This window comes from Haliaeetus albicilla, chromosome 3 (assembly GCF_947461875.1).
Source record: "Haliaeetus albicilla chromosome 3, bHalAlb1.1, whole genome shotgun sequence".
Taxonomy (NCBI): domain Eukaryota; kingdom Metazoa; phylum Chordata; class Aves; order Accipitriformes; family Accipitridae; genus Haliaeetus; species Haliaeetus albicilla.
This window is the reverse complement of record NC_091485.1, coordinates 51,715,183-51,736,246: the sequence shown is the minus strand read 5'-3', so window position 1 is coordinate 51,736,246 and position 21,064 is coordinate 51,715,183. Positions and strand designations below refer to the sequence as shown.

At 38.4% G+C, this 21,064-nt stretch overlaps 1 protein-coding gene across 1 annotated transcript in view; it reads right to left on the bottom strand.

Moving 5' to 3' along the window:
* Positions 1-21,064, bottom strand: part of INTS8 (integrator complex subunit 8) — a 25,837-nt gene extending 4,773 nt beyond the window's left edge. Inside the window, exons 1-21 of the mRNA XM_069779699.1 lie at positions 20,877-21,064; positions 19,167-19,341; positions 16,967-17,107; positions 16,013-16,084; positions 14,824-14,875; positions 13,635-13,817; positions 13,033-13,140; positions 12,173-12,328; positions 11,605-11,705; positions 10,013-10,154; positions 8,775-8,845; positions 8,453-8,628; positions 7,416-7,549; positions 6,676-6,786; positions 5,785-5,986; positions 5,110-5,231; positions 3,863-4,047; positions 2,343-2,376; positions 1,641-1,697; positions 1,494-1,555; positions 289-407 (exon numbers count right to left, since the gene is read on the bottom strand). Of these exons, the coding sequence (XP_069635800.1) occupies positions 289-407; positions 1,494-1,555; positions 1,641-1,697; positions 2,343-2,376; positions 3,863-4,047; positions 5,110-5,231; positions 5,785-5,986; positions 6,676-6,786; positions 7,416-7,549; positions 8,453-8,628; positions 8,775-8,845; positions 10,013-10,154; positions 11,605-11,705; positions 12,173-12,328; positions 13,033-13,140; positions 13,635-13,817; positions 14,824-14,875; positions 16,013-16,084; positions 16,967-17,107; positions 19,167-19,341; positions 20,877-21,006 (2,533 nt within the window). The 5' untranslated portion in view covers positions 21,007-21,064. The remainder of the gene's footprint in view (positions 1-288; positions 408-1,493; positions 1,556-1,640; positions 1,698-2,342; positions 2,377-3,862; positions 4,048-5,109; positions 5,232-5,784; positions 5,987-6,675; positions 6,787-7,415; positions 7,550-8,452; positions 8,629-8,774; positions 8,846-10,012; positions 10,155-11,604; positions 11,706-12,172; positions 12,329-13,032; positions 13,141-13,634; positions 13,818-14,823; positions 14,876-16,012; positions 16,085-16,966; positions 17,108-19,166; positions 19,342-20,876) is intronic.

Sequence of the window (21,064 nt, the reverse complement as noted above, 5' to 3'; positions counted from 1 at the left end):
CAACTGCACTAAAAAAGTAAAGTTAACAATGACTCGTGACTCTTACAGTAAAGTTTCCCTTACCCTAAAAGCAAGTCCGCATGACCCATCGAAAGCTCAGTCTCTCTGTGGGACTAGACAACCTCCCAGACAACTTCACCGACCTTACTGCATCTGAAGATTTTAAACTCATATATCACTTAAGCTTCTTTTCATAAGAGGAAATCCAAGGAGGGTTATGTCAAGCAAATCTCAGAGAAGCAAGGTACCCTTACACACATGCTAAAAATAGACATTGGTTTCACTTACCAAAATAAATATCTGCCTGAATAATTAACCAGAAGTGGTTGTTTGCGTTGATAGTCAATGCATAGCTGACAAGCTCTTTTACTGTAACAGCCACAGCTTCAAAGTCCACTGATTGAAGACTAAAGAAAAAAAAAAAAAAGGAAGAAAAATAATTCCTAAATTATTGTTTTGGGTTTTTAAGCACTAATCTGACTTCCGATCTAGTTTAAGTCCAAACCACCTTGCATTAAGTGTCAAGCAAAAAATAACTCCAGAGAAGATTTAGTGTGGACTAAAACTACTGTTGAATTGTTCCAATACAGTACACATGACAGAACAAATACACCCTTCACAGACTTGGACAAAAAGTCAGAACTTTATCGGTGGCTGATACCATAAAAGGGTTCTATGCAAGAGTATATGTTCCCAGTTTCAAGAAGCTTGAAAAGAACACCTGAAACCACTACAAATTTATCACAGCATCTGCATGAATGGCCACAGACAGTAATCTCTGGAAACTTGCAGAACTAGCCTGGAAAGGAAGGCTTGGAATGGTTTGGCACATTGCTTAGGCAACCTTTCCCAAAGTCCATGTGGAAACTCCATTTTAAAACCATGGTTTTTTCTCACCCTACTGCTGAATTCTGGTAACATGGAAAACAACTTTCTTCTGCTTGACCTTATACACTGAAGTCTACATCAGTAACAATGAGACTATTCAATCAGACCAATTAAAGACAGATTAATCACACTAAGCATTACACTCTCTCTCTCTCTCACAAGAGTCATCTCTCCCGATGCATACACGAAATCTGAAACAGTGAGGTTCTAGCCCCACAGAGCCTCTGAACTTCATTGGAAAAATACAGTTCAATCCAGCCAGAACAAATCAATACATATCCCATACCACTTAGTATTTTGGTAATTATTCAAACATACCTCAAAAAATATTAGTTATTTCATATTAAAGTATTATACAGTTCAGTAAAGCACACAGCTAAAAAATCCTTCAGTTTCTTGTACCCGCATCTCCAGCAGGAGCATCAAATTAGGAGCAAAAACCTCCGTGCAATCAGACCTATCTGCCCACAAACAGAATGGGGGTCAGTGATGCCCTTACATGGCAAAAATCACACTAACACACAATAACTAATACACAGTAACTGGAACCTAACCAATTATGTAAATGCATATTTTGAGAATTGGATTTTTATTTATCATCTTACTTGGGGATGGATGAGGGCCAGATGGAAATGTGCTCTGCTGCAATATCATTCACAATATCTTCCTAAGAGAAGAAAGATGGTAGGAGAAATTACAAAGAGAAACATTTCAAGAAAACCAAGTAAGAAGTTTATGATATATATACTAACCCGAACATTATGAAGCTTGACAAACAAGGACAGTATTGTGGTTAAAACCAATGGTTCCTGTAAGGAAAAAAAGATAGTACTCCCATGAACTAACAAAACTCCACTTTCTTCCCTAAGATTTAAAGCTATGTAGGAAGTTCTGACTTCATTATAATTTCCCATTGAAACAGGGCAATATTTTGTCAAGAATCCTGCAACACAAGGATACTGTGAGAAAATTTCTGTAGAAAGTCTTTAATTACTTCAGATTTTCCTGAATAACTCCTTGGATATAGACTTCACTTAGGTTTTACACATCTTTACATTGTTTCTGTGGCTACTGCCTAACAAACTTAAGGTAGGTATACCACAACTTTCTATGCATTTACAAACCCACAAGCTATAAACAATTTCCCTTCCTCTTCTGCTGCTTAGTTATGATGCAAGTAGCAGCTTCCTTCTCCCTCCAAAAGGAATGCTTTGCTTCATGACAGCTGCAATAAAATATACTCCTAAGGTTAACAGATCTCCACTGTCAGAATTCAGGATTTTTTTTTCGCAAGTTATTCCACACTGCTGTATGGCAGGTATAGCAAATTCAGAAGTTTTTCAGCCATACAAAACACCTATATAGCTGTCAGATTTCCTGGAATTTAACAGGAAGAGTCCAGAAAAATATTGTATCAAAAGGAAGTTCTGGTTGAAAATACATTCTCAACTTACCCGAAGCTTTTTGATGAAGGACAGCAATTCACTTCTAAATTAGGAACACAAATACCCATGTAAGTAATCATCCACAACAGAGAATATATGCAAACTTAATACACTGGAAACAAGAGCCAGCAAAGCAAATTCTTCACATGCCAAAATACGCCTTCACCTTTCAGTTTACAAATGCAGGGTGAAATGCAGGTAAGTGAAAATGCTCAAGCAGGTCATTCACTTTTAATACAGTCACTAGCAAGTTTTACTTCTGCATTTAGAACAGGTTAAATGAGGTATCTGTTATTCCATCAAGTTATAAAAGGCATGAAAATCACTTTATAGTAAGTCAACCATTGACTCTAAAAGGGAAAGCAATTGAACTGTACTGTGATTCTCCAAGCTAGGATTGCAACAATGACCTACAGGCTTACAGAAGAGGGTACACAGCGATCATTTATAACGTACATTGATTTCTTTGTCACGCCATATCAGAAATTGTCACCATAAAACAATCCAGACAAGCACAGCCTGTTTGGAAAAGGTTTCACTGTTGCTTTTCCATAACAACAGGGTCACTGCCCTTTACTATTTGAATCAGAGGGGTCAGAAAATGTTCAGTATCCTAGAGTACACCTGTACTGCTTCCTTTTCCTTGCCAGAGTATACAACTGAAACCTACAGCAAGCACATACCCTCCCTACACCCATCCCACAGCAGCATCAGCAAAAGCAGCTGGCCTTTGGGCACACATTAACCTGATTAGGTCAAGGAAAGCAAAGAAACAGTCACTAGTTTGACAGGGACACCTTTTCCAAGTTTTTAACATGGAAAGCTGTTCAATGTAATCATACATTCCAGAATTTACTGTAATAGGCAACTTATAATCAGGCTTGGACTTAAGAACAGGCTGAAAACACTTACTGAGTGGACAAATTATCCTGAATCAGTCAGTCAGTCAGTTAAGGCCAAGGCTGGCAGAGGTTAGGTAACTGACAGTGAAATTACTCCAGTCAAGAATATTTTCTTCCTTTCCCTCTTCCCAGGATCTCAGCTGAACTAGAATTTAATTTCAAGATTGAGTAACATTTAGCTTTAGATTCAGAAACCTAAAGCTAAGTATAGAAACCTATGCTGCGAGGTGTTTAATAGTTATAAAAGTAGTTAACCAATACAGTCAATGGATTCTGCAGAGCAATTCTATTTGATGTAAAGCAGACACCTCCAGTTGGTCAGCTCAACTGCCCTCTAGATGTCGTTGAGACTTTACTGGAAGATCTACACTGATTATAATGGGAGCACATGTATGCATGCTTTGGTGTCTGTGTGTTGACCTGAATCCCACACACTCCTTTTCTCTGAAAAGGAAAAAGTCAACACATTACCACTAATATCCAACACCACCAGTGGGCAGATTGTTCACTCGGAGATCTTTAGCTGCTGCCACCACTCTGATAGTGGAATCCAGACAATTTCTGAATGGAACATGGGGTCAAATATACAATTCAAACAGTCCTTAAAAATAATTTCAGAAAACACACCTGTACATAATGCCCAGTGTAGACTCCCTGTGTTTTATCAAACTCACTCTGCCATCATTCCCCCGTTTGTGCTGGTTGGACACACTGCAGATTTGTACAACTACTTCCCAAAGGTCTTTAGCTGTCCGTCTACTTTCTTTGGGACCTGGAAGTTCTTTGCATGTAGCAGCCAGCAACTGTCCCAGCTATGAAATACAAGAGAAAAAAACCACAGTAACTACAGCTTCTCTGAATATTGACTACAGCAAAGGAATTATTGGCATTTAAAACAGCTACGCAAGTGATTTTAAATTACAAACTACAAAGCAATGTGACTAAACTTTGCAGCAGAGGACACTGATGAGGAACCTGGAAGACAGGAATTAAACAGAGGATTTTTCACTTAGTTTCCTTAGAGCATATTTGCTTACTACAGGCTCCAGAAAACAAGCTTTACACTCTACTTAAACATATTTGCATAAAACCTAAACCCCATAAAATATAGTTTTACAAAGACTGGCTACCCTAGAACTCCCTTAACTTTCATATAATAATTAATCTGAACTGAAACTGGCACCCTCTGCTATACAGAAAAAGCTGAACCTCAAAATGGAAATTAGGAAATACCACAGGTAAGCAGAGCAGGCCAAAAATTAATCTCTCCTGTAATATGACCTGCATTCAGCTTTACTGCCTGACTTTGAAGTAGAAACATTGCTGTAAAACCATTTTGAAAACAAAGTTTCAAAAAAGGCAGTGCTTGAATGTCCCCACAAATTCAACACTGGTGTTGGGTTAAAAAAATGGAACCATTATAGCATATTTGGAAAACAAGTATCTTAGGAACAGAAAAACAACCAAACATGAAGCCTGAGATCTGTACAATTCTTATACCTCCTACATGAATCTAGACTGAGTTCCAGCCGAGAGGAGAGTCCTTTATGGAAGTGCTACAGGGTTTCAATCAGCTTATGGATCATAACCACACACGCCTGATGCTTATGGAACCAAGCTCAGTTGGCAGCCAACAAGGGCTAAGAGGCAGTTTGTTTCATCTGTTCTTGCAACGCAGCCTCCATGTCTTTTGTCAATGGTCAAACACACTTGTTGCTTAGCCCTGCTGCCTTCTACACCAGACTTAATTCATTACAGCCACAAAACTTGACACTCTTGAGACAGAAGGGTACATGCTTTTAAAAGTACAAAAGACTTCAACAGGAAAAAGTTGATTACAGCTTGATAAGGCTTTGAGACTTAGCACTCATTACCTTCACATAAGGATTAGTCTGAACCAGAGGTAATGGAACTTGCATGGTCAAATACTCATTCTCACACCAATTTAACAGGAAGGCAACACATTCTTCAGCTATAACTTGTCGAAGAGGAATATCTGGAAGAAAAGGGGTTCTTTGCTTAACTACTTTTTTTTTTTTTTTGAGAAAACACACAGTGTAACACGAAAACAAGCAAAACCCATTCCCTCTAATTAGCCATTTCTGTTCCATATCTATCACAGAAAAACACGATGCTTAGCCCTGTAAGAGATCTCACCTCCGAAAACTAGGAGCAACAACAGCTTCCTCTAACCACAACAGTACTATGTTACTCCCTCAGTGTGAAACCATGCGTACTCCTTTAACAACTAGCAAAACTTTTCAGGTAAAAACGCAGATATGTTTATCCTGTTCAACTCCTTTAAGTGGCACTAAAAAGAAACTGTCAGTGTTAGCAATATGTAGGCATAATGATGTTGCTGTTCTCATTTTCAGCTTCTTAAAACTAATCAAACTTCTAAAGTCTCACTAAAACCAGTGTCAAACTTTACTATTGTTTTTCCAGTTATACACCTAAATGGTATATCTACAATACAAAGTTGGGTTTTTTTACCTTTCTCTCAAGCTTTGTGCTTTACTGCATCCCAGGAAAGACAGCAAGGTACTTACCAGGTACTCTCATTTCCAAATATCCTCGGACCCTGCTTATAAGATCAGAAGGAGGACGTTCTCCAGAAGCACCAGCTCCAGCTTCATGAGTGTAAATGTCCAGAAGCAGCATTTCATTCAGCATGACTTGACGGAGTTTTGGAGAAAACTCTGTCACCAGCTCCAAGCAAGCAGCAAAAAGCTGTTTTGCATGGACAAAATCCTGCAATAAAAAAGGATATGCATTAATGATTCCTAATGGATTCATAAGGGAAAAGACTAAGAGTTAAAGTGCTGTTCAGCTCTATACTGGCTGAACCAGCCTCAGCATCCATTATCATTAGCATTGCTCAAGCATCTCACAATTACTGTTTATATTTTTGAGGCCTTTGGACTTGCTATTAAGCTTAACAGTTCCAACAGTTCCAGATTTTTCAAACAAAACAAGAAGTTTAAGCAAAAACATACCAGAAGTAACTACTGGCATTATTAGGTATAGTTTGGCTTTGCCTTGTAGTTTAGCAAACTACAGTATTGTCAGTTACAAGGAAAATAAACCAGCATTCCAATAAATTCCTTATGCAAAACAGTCAAAAGAACAGTACTTCATATCAGTAAGTCAAATCACTGCTGGGTTTAGATGCCACATGATTTAGTACATCATAATCAAAACTTCATATGAATGAAATTATCTCCAGGCCCAACTCACTGGAAAGCCATTATCCCTGCTCTGCTGATGGAACTCTGAGAGACAGAAATATTTAACCATTATATAACAGAGCTTGTTACTACATCTCCCTCACCTCCCAATTTTTCAATTCTTTTTCTCAAAAAAGGCTTTCCATATTTTCAGTGGTGTTAAAACTCCATTGTCCAAACTAACTAACCAGTAACTTCAGATGGGTTGCTCACCTTAATCGCACAGCAGTGTAATCCCTTCGCCATAAGGATGTAGACCAAATCCCTAGTCAGATTGTCTTTGATTCCTAAAATAACATTGCCGTAAACATTTGGTACTTCCCACTGGGAGAGAAATACATAGGACATTTGCACAGAAACAGGTTTTAGAATTCACATTGCTGCTTAAAACATTATAAACAAAACTCAAATATTGAAAGTGACTGACATCTAAGTGCCAACTCTTTAATTTTTACATCTAATCAGAAGTAATGTATTGCTCACACAGAAGTACAATAAAAATGGCTAGCTACTCTACTTTGTTCATACTCTGAATATGCAATAATTGGGAGAAAAAAAACCCACAAAAATATGAGAAATCTTTACTTAAAAAAAAACAAAAACAACAACTTTTCCTCTCTCCCGCTCCCAGCTTTTAACGACAGGAATTTAAACTAAAATAATGTTGCTAACTAGTCAGAACACTGAAAGCAAAAGTTACAGGAATTTGTTTTCTCACAAGGAAAGCTTGTGATACAGCCAGTAATTCCTTAAAACAAAGTTTATACGTTTTGTTGTAGTACTTTTCACAGAGAATGTGACTTTAGATATGTATCGTCATCCTTATTAAACCATCATTATGCGGGGGGGGAATCATATGGAGGGTCTATGACAAAATGTTTACTGTTCACTGCAGTATGATACCTAACCAGTCCTTGAATTACACACTCTCATGACCACATGAAATAAATTACCTTATTTGAAATCGTCCAGAATTGGCGTTCTGAAGTCATACCATGCAACTCAATTAAGATCTGGCGAATCCTCCAAGGATCTACTGACAATATGAGCTGATGCTCAAGCTGGCCAATATTGACACTTGCCGAAGCTAGAAGAAAAGCAATCAGGTCTCCAGCACGTTCCTTCTTAATGTAGATGCTTACATTTCTTTAGTATATAACATTTTAAACATAACACAGCAAGAACAGCAGATACATCAATGCTTTCATAGGTCCCACACATCCTTTCGTGCCCTTCCACAAACACCTTGTACTAGCTTCCCAGCTCCCCTGACCTAAAGGGCTGCTTGCACTGCCTCCTTTTCTCACACCAGCAGCTCTGATTACTCCCTTACCCTTGCTACAGTAAAGCAATAGGTTCAAGACCTGCACAAAAAAAGGTGTTCCAATACTGCCTTAGTGAAAACATGCATTTTTCACAACTGGCTTAAGTCAATGCAAGACTGTATTAGAGCTGAAAGGGTAAGTTCTTTCCAGCTCCAGTCACCATCTGGCACCTCTTATGTTAGCTTTGACCAGTGCAGCTGCACAGCCAGCCAGCTATATCTGGGAAATGAACTGGCCAAAAAAGTCTGTGTTTCACTTTGGTAGGTTTAAAACTTTGTCCGGATGGTACCCCTGGTCCAGCTCACCACACAGTCACAGAAGCATTAGTGCTGGTATAAGTGCAGAGGCAGGGTGCTCTTTCTGGGAACAGCTGCCACAGCCAGATTTGGTTCAAACCAACTGCCACACCTCTCTTTCACTTGGTCAGTTAGGACACATTCATTTGAGCATATCTGTTATACTCATTTGAGATACAAGCAAAATACAAGCAAATAACAGCCACTTTCTTGAACAAGTAGGACATTCACCAACTAAAAATGGGAAGTATTCCCTGTAAAAACATTCTCTCTAAACTTTTTCTGAGACCTGACCTGCACATAGTAACCTCAAGCATGGAAACAGGTAACTGCCTGCATGTAAGTTAACGGAAATGCTGTGAAAATTACCTGGGATATCATAAAAAGAAGTCACAGGCTTTGTGCACAGGTTGATTCGAGGAGATCTCTTCCGCATTTGATCAATGAGCAGCTTCCGTTCATCATCTTTCAGGAGTTTTATGAACAGCTCGTGAGATGATATCATGAAGACAAGCTGAAGATCTTCCAAACCCAAACACAAGTTTCTAAGCGAATAAAAAAGTTAATACATGAGTAGGAAGAAGCTGCTTATTTTTCCAGTTATAAAGTTCTCAAAACATTTATTGTCCATTGTCCTGTATTACATTGCTTATAAAGTCTAAATTCATGTTATCTTAATATGGGTACATACTTGAGAAATGCTGCCATTTTTCTCTTCAGTGCTTCAGAAGCATTTTCCAAGTTTATTGATCTTGAACAAACCTGGGAAAGAAAGCAGAAAATAATTAAGCAGCCTTGGAACACTTTAAATATTTAGTGACAGACAGTGTTACTGCCCAGTTTTCTGACTCTCAGTATCAGCCAGTAACCCTCTCTCTCAAGGGAGGCAACAAAGTTATCTGATAAACACTGTAGCCATCACAGATAAATCAGAGTTTCTTTCAACCTGTACACAAGACAGCCTGTTTCAGACAACTGTGATCTTCCTTCAGATCACAATTCACATTCCTTTTTCCTACTCCTCTGATATTTAGGTGTGCTGATGCCAAGTGCCACAGTATCAGTCAGCCTCACAAGATCAAGTACATAACAAAGCCCTTTTGCATTCGTTTAAAAATGAACCAACATTTCTAAGTACAAAACCTAAGATTCACTAGGACTAACAGGTGTTTGTTTTGTTTTTTTAAAAAAAAGCAGCAGTTGAAAAATAACTAGATAGTTGAATTCAACTGGCAGCTTGCAAGAAGTAATTTTTCTTTTTGAGAAACATGTTTAAGTCCTCATATGAGCAGCTGATGGAACAGCTTTTACTTGCTCTGAAGTACAGTCAGTCAATTTTTGCCAGATCCTTGAAGAGACAAGCAAAAGGCTCAAATCAAGAAAAGAAGATAGGAAGAGAACAGCAAAGCAACAAAAGGATTAAGTTTAGTTTGAGCAACAAGTTTCCTAAAAAGCTTCACTGAGGGTAACAGTTTAGGTCTCACACATACAGTAACTCAGGATCATTTCATGACATGCTAACTTTTACAACAAAGCTGGTAAGGGAAAGCAGTCCTCTTCAACAGGTACTACTTTTTCTAGTACCTCTCTCTATCTTGGAGAATTTGCTTCTTTGTTCCTTGAAAACAAACACTCAACAATATCTCTATATAATTTAATGATGTCAGGAATAGCAGCAATTTCAAATCCAAGCTGAAGCAACAGGTCAACACTGGTTCCTCCCCAACAGATGGAAATGCAGCTATGAACATAGATGCAAGACTATCACAGAGTGTGAAGAAGTTGAATAAAGTTTGAGAAGTTACCTTACAAAGTATTTTTCTCTGCTTCAGAAATCTGAGCATTACTTGCAATAATAATCCAGTTATATGGGGAAGAAGATATCTCACTAAATACCATCTCCCCTTCTAATTTCAGGTAATTTCTTACCTCAAGGAGAAAGTCTATTTTCTCTTTACTGGGTTTCAGGAACAGTTGACAAAACTGAATATCAATGGTTTGACCCTGCAATACATCACAGACTGTGTTGCACACGCAGACTTTGAAACAAACTTCATCCAGAGCATCATTGCTGCATGAACGCAAAACCAAAAATCACAGAAGGTCTCTGACAAACACAGAATTGGTATCACAGCAAAGCTCCAGGTGACAGATCCCAAGACAAGTTCGGAGCACACACCTCTGCCCAAGACCACACTTGGAAAAACTTTACTCAGGATCTACTTCAGTTTACCCAGGACCTCACTTTCTCTAAAAGAAAATTCCCTCCCTGCCCACAACTCTGTTTCACATGCAGACTTCATTATCACTTCAATCTGAGCACCACTGGAACTCCAGCTAGAGCAGTGCTACTGACACAAAGGTGCATTGCTTCTTGGCAAGCACGCCCTGAGCATGGCTGACAGCCGAAAAGACTTCAGGAGTATTTATGCATCTCAGAATACACAATCACTGGACAAAAATCAAAACAAATAACCAGAATCTATGGCTTCCTTCTCCTAATCCTTCTCTGTGTGCCTTGACTAGATTGTAAAGTCGTGCTCCTCCATTCTTCTCTGGTTAGTACTTATCACTGAAGGTGCTCCGTATCAGCCATATCAGAAATGAAAACACCCCTAGACAGTGCTAGGCTACAGCCTCTAAGGTCCTCTTCTAAGAGATGCTTATTTGACTCCTCTCTGGTTGAAGTGAAAGCTGAATTCAGTTAACTACTAAGCTCTTACACAAGAGGCTGTCACCATCGATACTTCTTTTTCCTCACACACGTGTTTGTAAAACTGAGCCTCTCTCACTTCAACTGAAATACTTGTAGGCACCTTCCCTTCAGAGAAGAATTATCATCATGATTATATGGAGATGTTTTCCATATAGCCCTGATTCAAGTGCCTAAGCTCCACAGAAGGTTGAATTTTGGGTGCAGCCACGTGCTTAGCATTTCTCAGTTGGGAGCCATCCACAAGCTGCCCTTGTAATGTGCCTAATTCTCTCTGCTTATTATAAATTTTTTCCTTATTATAAATGTACCATACTAATCCTTCAGCCCTGGACTAGTTCAGCAGCACACAAGGCTTCTAATCACAGGTAACTACACTGCCAGTGTTCCCAGTGAAGTACATCTCCTACAATATTACTGCTTTGTATGGTTAGCCTGACCAGCTTTGACTTCAAGTTTTAGAAGACCTCTAAAGAGGCATTGACTTAGTTATAAATTTGTATATATATACACACACATATATATGATCAGTTATGACATAAGTAAAAAAAAAAATATCAGTAAAGTGGTAAAATTAAGTGTTAATACTCATTAAATTTCTCCCATACATGGCCACAGTGAGATACATCACAACATAGCTCCTTAGTTGGAAGATGTAGTTCAGACTATTGCTAACAGAAATAAAGGCTGAAGTTTCTTGGATGCAAGTAATTTGTTGTTAAAAGATTTTGTATACTGTCCATGAAAAACATAACTCATGAAAATCGCTTTTCATCATCATTGAACAGATCATTATTTAATGCCTCACCCTTGTTGAGCTTTTTGGAAGAGTTCTCTCAGCACCGATTGCCTGAACTGAACAGGTAAACTGAGGGCTAGATTATCTTCAAGGAATATCTTCACTAAGTCCTATAACACAAACACAGTTGGAATAGTCAATGGATAATGCAAAAGACACAGATAAAGTGATTTTCTATCTGGTAAAAATGATGAAACTAACCAAGCAGCTTGCACCCATATGTAATACTACAATTCATTAAACAACAAAGTTCTCTCTCATCTGAGAATCAAAAAACCCCAAACTTGCACATCTCAGCAGCAACATTCCCTGAAACCCAAAGAATTAGATTCTACCTGAAAATTCCATACATCAGCTAGTAGGAATTACTTACATTATATGGAATCCAAGATATTTTAATCTAATATGTATCAGATTATGTTATATTCCCACATACGTGTGTTCTAAAACTGTATGTTAATGGTTAACTGGAACACTAAAATTTGTTAAAATCCCTATCAGTTCAGGTGGAATCATCCACATGGAATGATAAAAAAAACAACCCTCAAATATATGTGGGTTTATTTAGGCACCCTACCTGATAGTTGCCAGATTTCATACAGCTATGGATTTGACTATAAGGAGTTGCCTGTTGAGATGCATCATCAGAAGATGAAGTAAGAACTCCACAAGCTTGACAGTACCCAGCTAACCGTTCTTCATCTATGGTAAAATGAAGTGATGATGAACCATTCTGAAAAGTAAGAGTTAATCAAATCTTAGTGGCCAAAGTATTATGAAACATAAGCTTAATTCAGAAACAGAAACTCACAATTTCCCCAAGTAACAACAAAACAACAAAAGAATGTGCATGTACACACTTTTTTTAAAAGCATACTTATATATGTGCTCTTCACAGCTTAGACCATGTTTTGTCTATTTAAATAAAAATCTGAGTTTTGCAGTTTTGGGAATATAAATATGAAGCAAAATAAAAAAGGAAGCATACCTTAACTGTAAATTAAAATGTTGTATTTTTTAAAAGGTCAGAACATAGACAATCCGATTTCCAATTAGATAGAAAAGAATAGGAAGTCCTGTATGGTTATCTTCCTCAGAAACACATCACCACAATCAAAATACCACAACAGACACGGAATGCACTCTTCAGTCGAGTTAATATTAGCACCAGAGATGTTATTCTTGCATCAATACAATTTGTGTAAGAGAATATGCATTACAAAATGTAGAACAAAGCAGCAATATATTGCAGCTGAATAATAAAATTTCAAACAAGGCACAATGTGAAAAAAGAAAAATTGCTGTCAAAATCCCATGAAGTTTCTTAAAAAACCATGTGTACCCATAACAGTTATTAAATTGCTAAAGAAGGAAGCAATAATTTAGCCAAGTCTTTTTAGAAGAGTTGAACATATATGCTAATAAAACACTCACTACCTTTGCAATCAACTCCTTTGTTTTGAAAAACTTTTCTTTAGCATTTTCATGAACAGCTGGATTTGTAGATCCTTGTTGAAAATAGATTGCACCCAAATCATAGCAAACCTGTAAACAGCATTGATATAAAACATATTATCTTAGAAATCTATATAACATTTTAAGTCAAGATTAAGTATTTCAGCTCAAACCTTACACGTACTTTATAAACTATTCCTAGTTTTATCTAATGTACTAACGTACACTGCATACCTTTCCCCACATAGATCAACAGTTTCCTCTTTAACTGAGATCTCAGTATGAATAATTCTGCATAAGCATTACAAAATTACAGAATGATTTCCACATAATCGTTAAGAGCAATGCAATAAGCTGTCCTTGCCATATAATGCTTTACTCGGGGGGTTGTGGGGAAGCAACAATATTTAGTGTTGAAAAAAGTTCTAATAATGTAAAAATGAACTCAATATCTCACTGCATTAAAAAAAGAACATAGGAAATATTAATAGAAAAATACTGCAATTGATCTCAAATATATTACTTCACACTTTGTCTGAAGAAATAGATATAAATTGAAAGCTTGAATATAGAATGTAAGCTACCTGGCACTGTATCTCCTCTGCACTGATTTTCAGTCCAGCTGTGGAACTCTCTGTTTCTCCATTCACCATACCAGGTTCCATGGCTAATAAATCCAGAGTTCTTATAGTGTGGACATAAAGATCTTTGTTTAATTTAAGTGCTCCTTCTAGGACCAGGATGGAATCAGCAGCCTGTTCTTTCAACTGTTAATAGTTCAAATGCATTGAAAAAATTAACATCTCGGTTTTGAGTTCAGCAGTGGGTTTAAATTAACTCTAGAAATGTAACAGTACAGTAAAAGAATAGTAAAAATAATTGTCCTTATACACCTGTCTTATTGCTATGTAGAATCTGCGCCTGTATTTCTTGTACAATAAAGAAATTTCTGACTTCTATTTCAGTTTCAGGTACTAAGAGAAACAGGATCAAACCCTTACGTACAATTGAAACAAAACATTTTTCTGTTTCACCTACACCTTTTTGTCCATTTTTGGAGCATTAAGTTATGCAACAGTCAGATAGTAAATTTTAAGATCTTATTTCACAGCTAAAAAAACCCTAGCTTCTACATGAACAGCAAGATTTTTTCAAAAATTTTGATGAATCGGTAGAACAGTTAAACATCACTCATGCTCATCTATTCGAAAAAATATGAAAAAGTAAAAAATTGTAGAAAATGTATAATACCAATCATTGACTGATTCCAAGTAGTACAAGAGCAGGAAAATGAGCTAGGCTACTTATGAAAGTAGAGGGTTCGTTCTTCCTCTTTCTTCTCTCAAAGGGAAACGCTTTAGGCACAATTAGCATTATGTTGAAAGCTACATACAGAAAACACTCAGCTACTAAATCCTTCTAAAAAAAAACCGTTTTAAGTGTTGAATTTTGCTGCCATGTGATTTTGCAGCTTGAGCATGGTATGGTCTTAATTACTAATCACACATTGACTTTGTAGAGGCTTGTTCAATTCATATGGCTCCAAGGAAGGGCTGATGAAACAATACTTCAATCACACACAGCAAATTCCATACTACATGCACTGCAGAGACAACACTGTCTAAAACGCACACAGTGGAACTGTAGCAAATACTAGAAGTGGCAAATATAAATGTACTGAATCCAGCAAAACTGTGATGCAATTGTTTATTTCCTGTCCATTCATATTTACATGTAAATTCAAGCAAAAGTAAGAGGGGAAAAAAGTCTCACCACTTTCAAAATATTTTCAGTTAGTTCCTTTTCTTGCTGCATCTGGTTCATCCTGGAAAAGAGAGAGAAGAGGTCAAGATCTCAATTATAAAGCAAACCTGCATGTTATTTTACTTCATGTTCTAGACCACAACAATTCATTCATAGTAAGTTTTACTTAATTACATTTTAAACATCATTATGCAGGAACTGACTGTTCTTATCTATCTACATTTCAAATACAGAATTACATAATGACAATATAGCTTTGGATGAGAACGCGGTTCAATAAAATGGAAGCTACAAAGTTTTCATTGCTTTTATCTTTAAAAATCAGACTGTTAATATTAGCAAAACTATCATGACAAAATCAGCTTCCACAGCCTCAAGTCTCTTGAAGCTTCACTATTTAAATCTTCTCAAGCATGTGTCAGGGGCAGAAGTGTGTTGATGTGTTTATGTAAAAATTAAAAGTATTTTTAAATTGTTTCCCCATACAGAATTTTTTGATTCAGGATCAGACTCTGATATGTATATAGAACAATATGAGATTTATAGTAAAATGAGTAATAGTAGTAGTATTTTTAATCAACATACTTAACAGATTCTCTCAAACAAGTATGGCCTAATGCGAGAGTATAAAACATGTGAGAAGTACCACTGAGATACTTCTAACCTTATTGGAGAAATTTGTAACATAAAAGTCAATTCCAAGAACAGGTTGTAACTAAAGCCACACAACTTCTAGAATGCAAAATGAATATTGACTTCAAATTACAAATTATTGCCTAATGAAGCAAATGAAAATACTTCATTATTTCTCAGGTTATCATACATAATGCAGCAAATTCCTATAATAAAACAACCATATTAAGTTAAAACAGGATGCAAGAAACGTACCCTAAGTTAGAGACTAAGCATTCTGCCTAGGCAAATTGCTGTCTCCCTTTCTCCCATGATTTTTCATGTCCCTATGAACTTACAGATATTATAACTTATTAAAAAAGTGGAACAACAGACAAGTACATATACGTATCAAGCGTGTCTGACAGGAAAGTAAGAATATACTTGAAATAAATGCAAGTTTTCCATGCTACAACTAGCCACTTTGAGCAATTGTATGTTATTAACATGATTTAATCCACTTAGAAATTAAATTTCTGATTACAAAACACAGAAGAAACCCAAACAAATGACACCTGTAACTTACACATTTAACTGAGGTGGACCAGGTTTCACTTGCTTTACAGGAAAACTACTTTGAACGATGGTCCTTATGGCCCTACATAGGGGAGAAAATTAAGCAAAGAATGGTATTAGCCTCAGAAGCAGATTACACGCCTCTTAAAAATTCAGTTTATCATTTCAGATACATTATACCATTAGAATATATCCTCTACTCAAGAGCACATCTAGTATTTAAGAAATGCTCTTATGTCCATAAAAAGCTAGAAGACAGCAAGATTTTTACCTTTATAAGGTAACAGTTCAAACTACTCCCTTGACTATTTTTTTTAGGGAACAAAACCAGCTGTACAATAGCTTTTCAGACTCAGCTCCTCCCTATAACCTACCTACCTGTAGATCACAGAATCATAGAAACATAGAATGGTTTGGGTTGGAAGGGACCTTAAAGATCATCTAGTTCCAACCCCTCTGCCATGGGCAGGGACACCTTCCACTAGACCAAGTTGCTCAGAGACCCATTCAACCTGGCCTTGAACACTTCCAGGGACAGGACATCCACAACTTCTCTGGGCAACCTGTTCCAGTGTCTCACCACCCTCACAGTAAAGAATTTCTTTCTAATATCTAATCTAAATCTACCTTCTCTCAGTTTAAAACTGTTACCCCTCATCCTATCACTACACTCCCCAATAAGGAGCCCCTCCCCATCTTTTCTGTAGGCCCCCTTTAAGTACTGGAAGGCCACTTAAAAGGTTTCCCCAGAGCCTTCTCTTCTCCAGGCTAAACAACCTCAACTCTCTTAGCCTATCCTCATAGGGGAGCTGCTCAGCCCCCTGATCATCTTCACAGCCCTAAATTCAAGATCACAAAATTATTATTGAGATTTTTTTCTCCTTCTATGTACAAGTATATATAGAGAAGAAAACATTGCTTTGTTCTATCATGATTTTAAGATTATTGCCTTAAAGTAGTTTACCATCTGTTGTAGAGTAGTATTGCCATTGCAGTGGTTGGGGGCAAGCTGGACAGGTCTACATCCACATGTTTAGTTCCTGGGGGAACTTTGCTGATACAGAGAAGTTCATTCAGTAGCATGTTCAATACAGGAACAGACAAGCTATTAAAAAAACCAAGAGAATCAGATACTTCATATAGTAATCCTAATTCTGGAATGTTTAAATAATATACACTACTGTTCACTACTATATTACTACTTAACATCCCATGGAAGTAAGGGTAGTATGTTTACTTAGCATAATGAAATGCTTTGTATCAGATGACATTCTAGGTGAGGTATGTAAAGCGGTTACCAGTATTAGCAGCATAAATTAAGCCCAAGTGGAAGGTTGCCCTGACAGCTAACTACTACTATGCACCACTGCATTAGTCCGCACAGACACATCCCCAGAATAATCCAGTCACCTGTAACAGCAGGTCCCAACTAATAAGAAATTCTTTTCAAAGTAGTCCCAGATCATACTTCCAGAAGGTAAACAATGACAGTTCCACTGCAAATGGAATTTCACTCACGTAAAGGGAACATTTCTCTGTGCTATCATGGCTTATCTCCCTTTCTGCAACATCCACTAGCAAACAGTGCAGCTAAAACTAGGAACTGGAGTAAAGCACTGTAGAGCATTGTAAGCTGTGTTATGTAAAATATACATTAGCTGGGACAGAACCTTCCTTGATAAAATGAGAAGGCATGCAGGCTGGACTGCATCAATCCAAGCTTTTGAGGTATAATTTAACACAACTGAAACACCATTACTAATTCAGACATTACTTGAAATCGGAAGTCATCAGCCAGAGTACTTTTCATCTTGTGAAAAAATTTGCATTCATTGCAACCAGCATTGAAAACAGCCAGTGAAAATACACTTCTAGCAACTAAAGCCAGAATTCCTGTTTAACAATTTTTAGGTCTTGTGTTGTATCAGACTCCAGGTCTGCTATCAAACTATCATTTTAAACTGACAAGCCCTGTTTTTACTATGCGAGGTCCAGGAATCTTGTTCTCATTGGCAAGAGTAGAACATCATTCAACTGTTTATAAACAGCACAAGTTTTAGAAAAAAGCTTGGCTCAAGCTGTTATTTTATTCCTTTTTAACTACCATGACTGAACCTTTTGGTATAATCAGTTAAAAACCAAATGCATGTTTCTTAATTAAAAACAATCTTAGGCTGCATGAGCTAACAGAGCAAGAACTCTAACTACTATATAGAGATGCTAAATTAGTAGTTGAAATGACTTCAGATTGGTTCTCAGAAAAACCACCACAGATGGACAAAACAATCCTATCAAAACAGAATCAGTCCAATAGTGTCATACATACAGTAGGGCTGATTTTTGAATCAGGATTATACCTACATTTTAAGAAGGTACTAATCAACAGAAAGTACACCATGAATAAATGTCAGTACAAATTCCTCCTGCAAGAAGAGAAGCAGTCATAAAAAAAAACCCCAAAAACCCAAAACCACTCTTGCACACATTCATATACATCTGCTTTCAAAGCTAAAGTATATATAAAAAAACCCTTATTGGATACCAGATACTTTTGTCCATACAGTATTTTCACAACTAACCACAATAAAGGTTTCCGTTCATTCTTTGCAATTGTGCGGTATCTTGCAAAGGTATTTTGGCAAGCGATAATCCTGCCTCAGCTTTCAGCAGCTGAAATCATTTGAGTTAAAAAAATTCAAAGGAAAAGTGCAAAGGAGGAGTTTGTCCATTTCAACCACTGTCAGTTCAGTGATCTAGTCTGCAGATATATGGAGTTCTTTACATGAACAAAATTGGAGCAAGACCTCCCAACTTCAAGCATGTCAGAATGGGGAAACTTAAGCTAGTTTTGCCATTGAAGAAAACGTAAGCTAAAATTCATCTTTATGCAGTTTAGATGTGCAGATCTTAATGTTTAAGACCCACTATTCTTCCTCTCTAAATTATGAACAATATTGATTTGCTCACAGATGTTGCCTTTATCAAAACCCTTTTCTAACTCACAGATGAAATCGAACTTGATTTTGGTTGTCACACCCAAGACTCTTCTTAATGTAAGGAAGACTCCGTCACAAAAGGGAGCAAGACACATTTCCTTCTGTTAAAATAAAGATCTCAAGCCACTTCAGTTTTGTAATTTCAGCATGAAGATGTACAGACTATACCTTTTCTCTAATACATCCAAATCCCACTTCAGATGAGCAGCAACTTTAAGAGCAAGAAGTTTTAAAATGCGGTTTCTTTTGTTATCAGGTGGTGGCTGGACTTGGTTCTGTTCATTCACTGATGGTTTCGAGGCTTGTTCCAGGAACTGGACAATCAGCTGTACAGGTGGCGGATCTGCAAAAACACAGCCACTCTTCAAATTCTTTGTAAGCCCAAAAATTAATTTCATGTTGCAGCTATGAACAGGGATCTTATCTCCTTGTCATTTATACAGCTGACACTGTCACCTGGCAGATTCTAATCCCAAAGGTTATCTTGCTTATGCTGACTCAAATCATACTATTAACATATCTTTGTTTAACCTTCAAATTTACTCGACCACACTCTCATCTTTTATTTATTTTCACTATTTTTTATTAACTACGTTTCAGTGCTTGCATCTACAAAAAAGATGTTGCCTATTGAAATCACAAGTTTGCTATTGTAAAAATACATATCTAGTTGTAATCCTCCTCTATATTTTAAAATATATTTAGAAGCAACTGCAGGTACTTGAATACATTTAGAAGATACTTTCAGACTGATTTAAAAAAAAAAAAAGCACCCCCAAATCTCTCCCTTACAATAAGACAGTCTCTCCAATACCTTTGAGCTGTTATGAAAAACTGAAGCCAAACCTTAACTATTATACTCTCACTGAACTTTGTGAAACATAAAAGTAGTATGAATCAATATTTTTAATTGCAAAACAACAGTGTAAGATCTAAGCACAAAGATATAGCCTGGCTATGCTTAAATTTACTTTTTGTAGAGGCAATACTGTCCCAGATTTTCCCGTTTCCTCCACCTGCTTGTAGAATTCGGGTATTGAAAAAGATGATTCCCACTTATGATTGTCAAAAGATCATCTACTTTTAAATATGGTCACTTTCTTGTAATGCATCAGACGAGGTTTCTATTCGTTCCAGGTCTAAGAAGACAGAGCAATTTCAGCACTGAACCTTTAGGAGGACTCTAGTTTCCGGCACTAGCAAGACTTTAATGGGAAAAGAACAGCTGAAAATGGTAATGATTTTTTACGAACAGCGCTTCACGTTGCAAAAATAAACAGCTTGTAACATTTCGGCGAGCAAAATTCACGTAGGCGAAAGGAAGAGTCGCCTACCACACAGAGAAAGACGGAGAAGCGAAGCTATTAAACAGGAAAGTTAACGTGTGAAACGGGAAAGACACATCCCTGCTCGCGTTAACTAACGCCGCACCGCCGCGGCTGCCCGCCCACTGGGCCCGCCCCCCCGCAGCCGCCGGTACCACAGCCTACGAGCCCCGCGCCAGCAGACCCCTCCGCGCCAGCAGACGACCCCCCCGCGCCGCCACCCTCCCACCTCGCAACCCCTCGGGCGGGGGCTCGTTGGCCGCCGCGTCAGCAGCGCCGGGGGGGAAGCCAGAGGCGAGGGAGGGAGCAAGGGGGAGGCGAAGGAGGGCGGGCGGCAGCGGGGGAGGCGGCGCCGGTGCGCGGCCGGCGGCGCCAGCAGCGGGCCCCGGGAAGGCGGAGGCAGCGGCCGAGCTGCAGGCCGCGGCGGCGAGGGACGGGGCCCGCAGGGAAACGAGCGAGCGGTTCTCCCCCGGGGCCCCTGAGGAGCGAGGCCAGGCCGCGCCCAAGGCCGAGGGGAGGTGGCCGCCAGCAGGGCCGCGCCGCGCGCACGCACCGGGAGAGGGCTTCTGCAGGTGCTGCTCCAGCAGCGCCTCCTCCAGCAGGAACTCGAACCAGGAGGTCTGCGGCGGCGTGCAAGGCCGGCTGGAGGTGGCGGCCTCCCGGTCCGCCGCTTCCGCGCTCATCGCTGCCGCCTGCCCCGACGGCAGCCGCGCGACTCGCGCCCTCCCCCGGAGGAAGCGG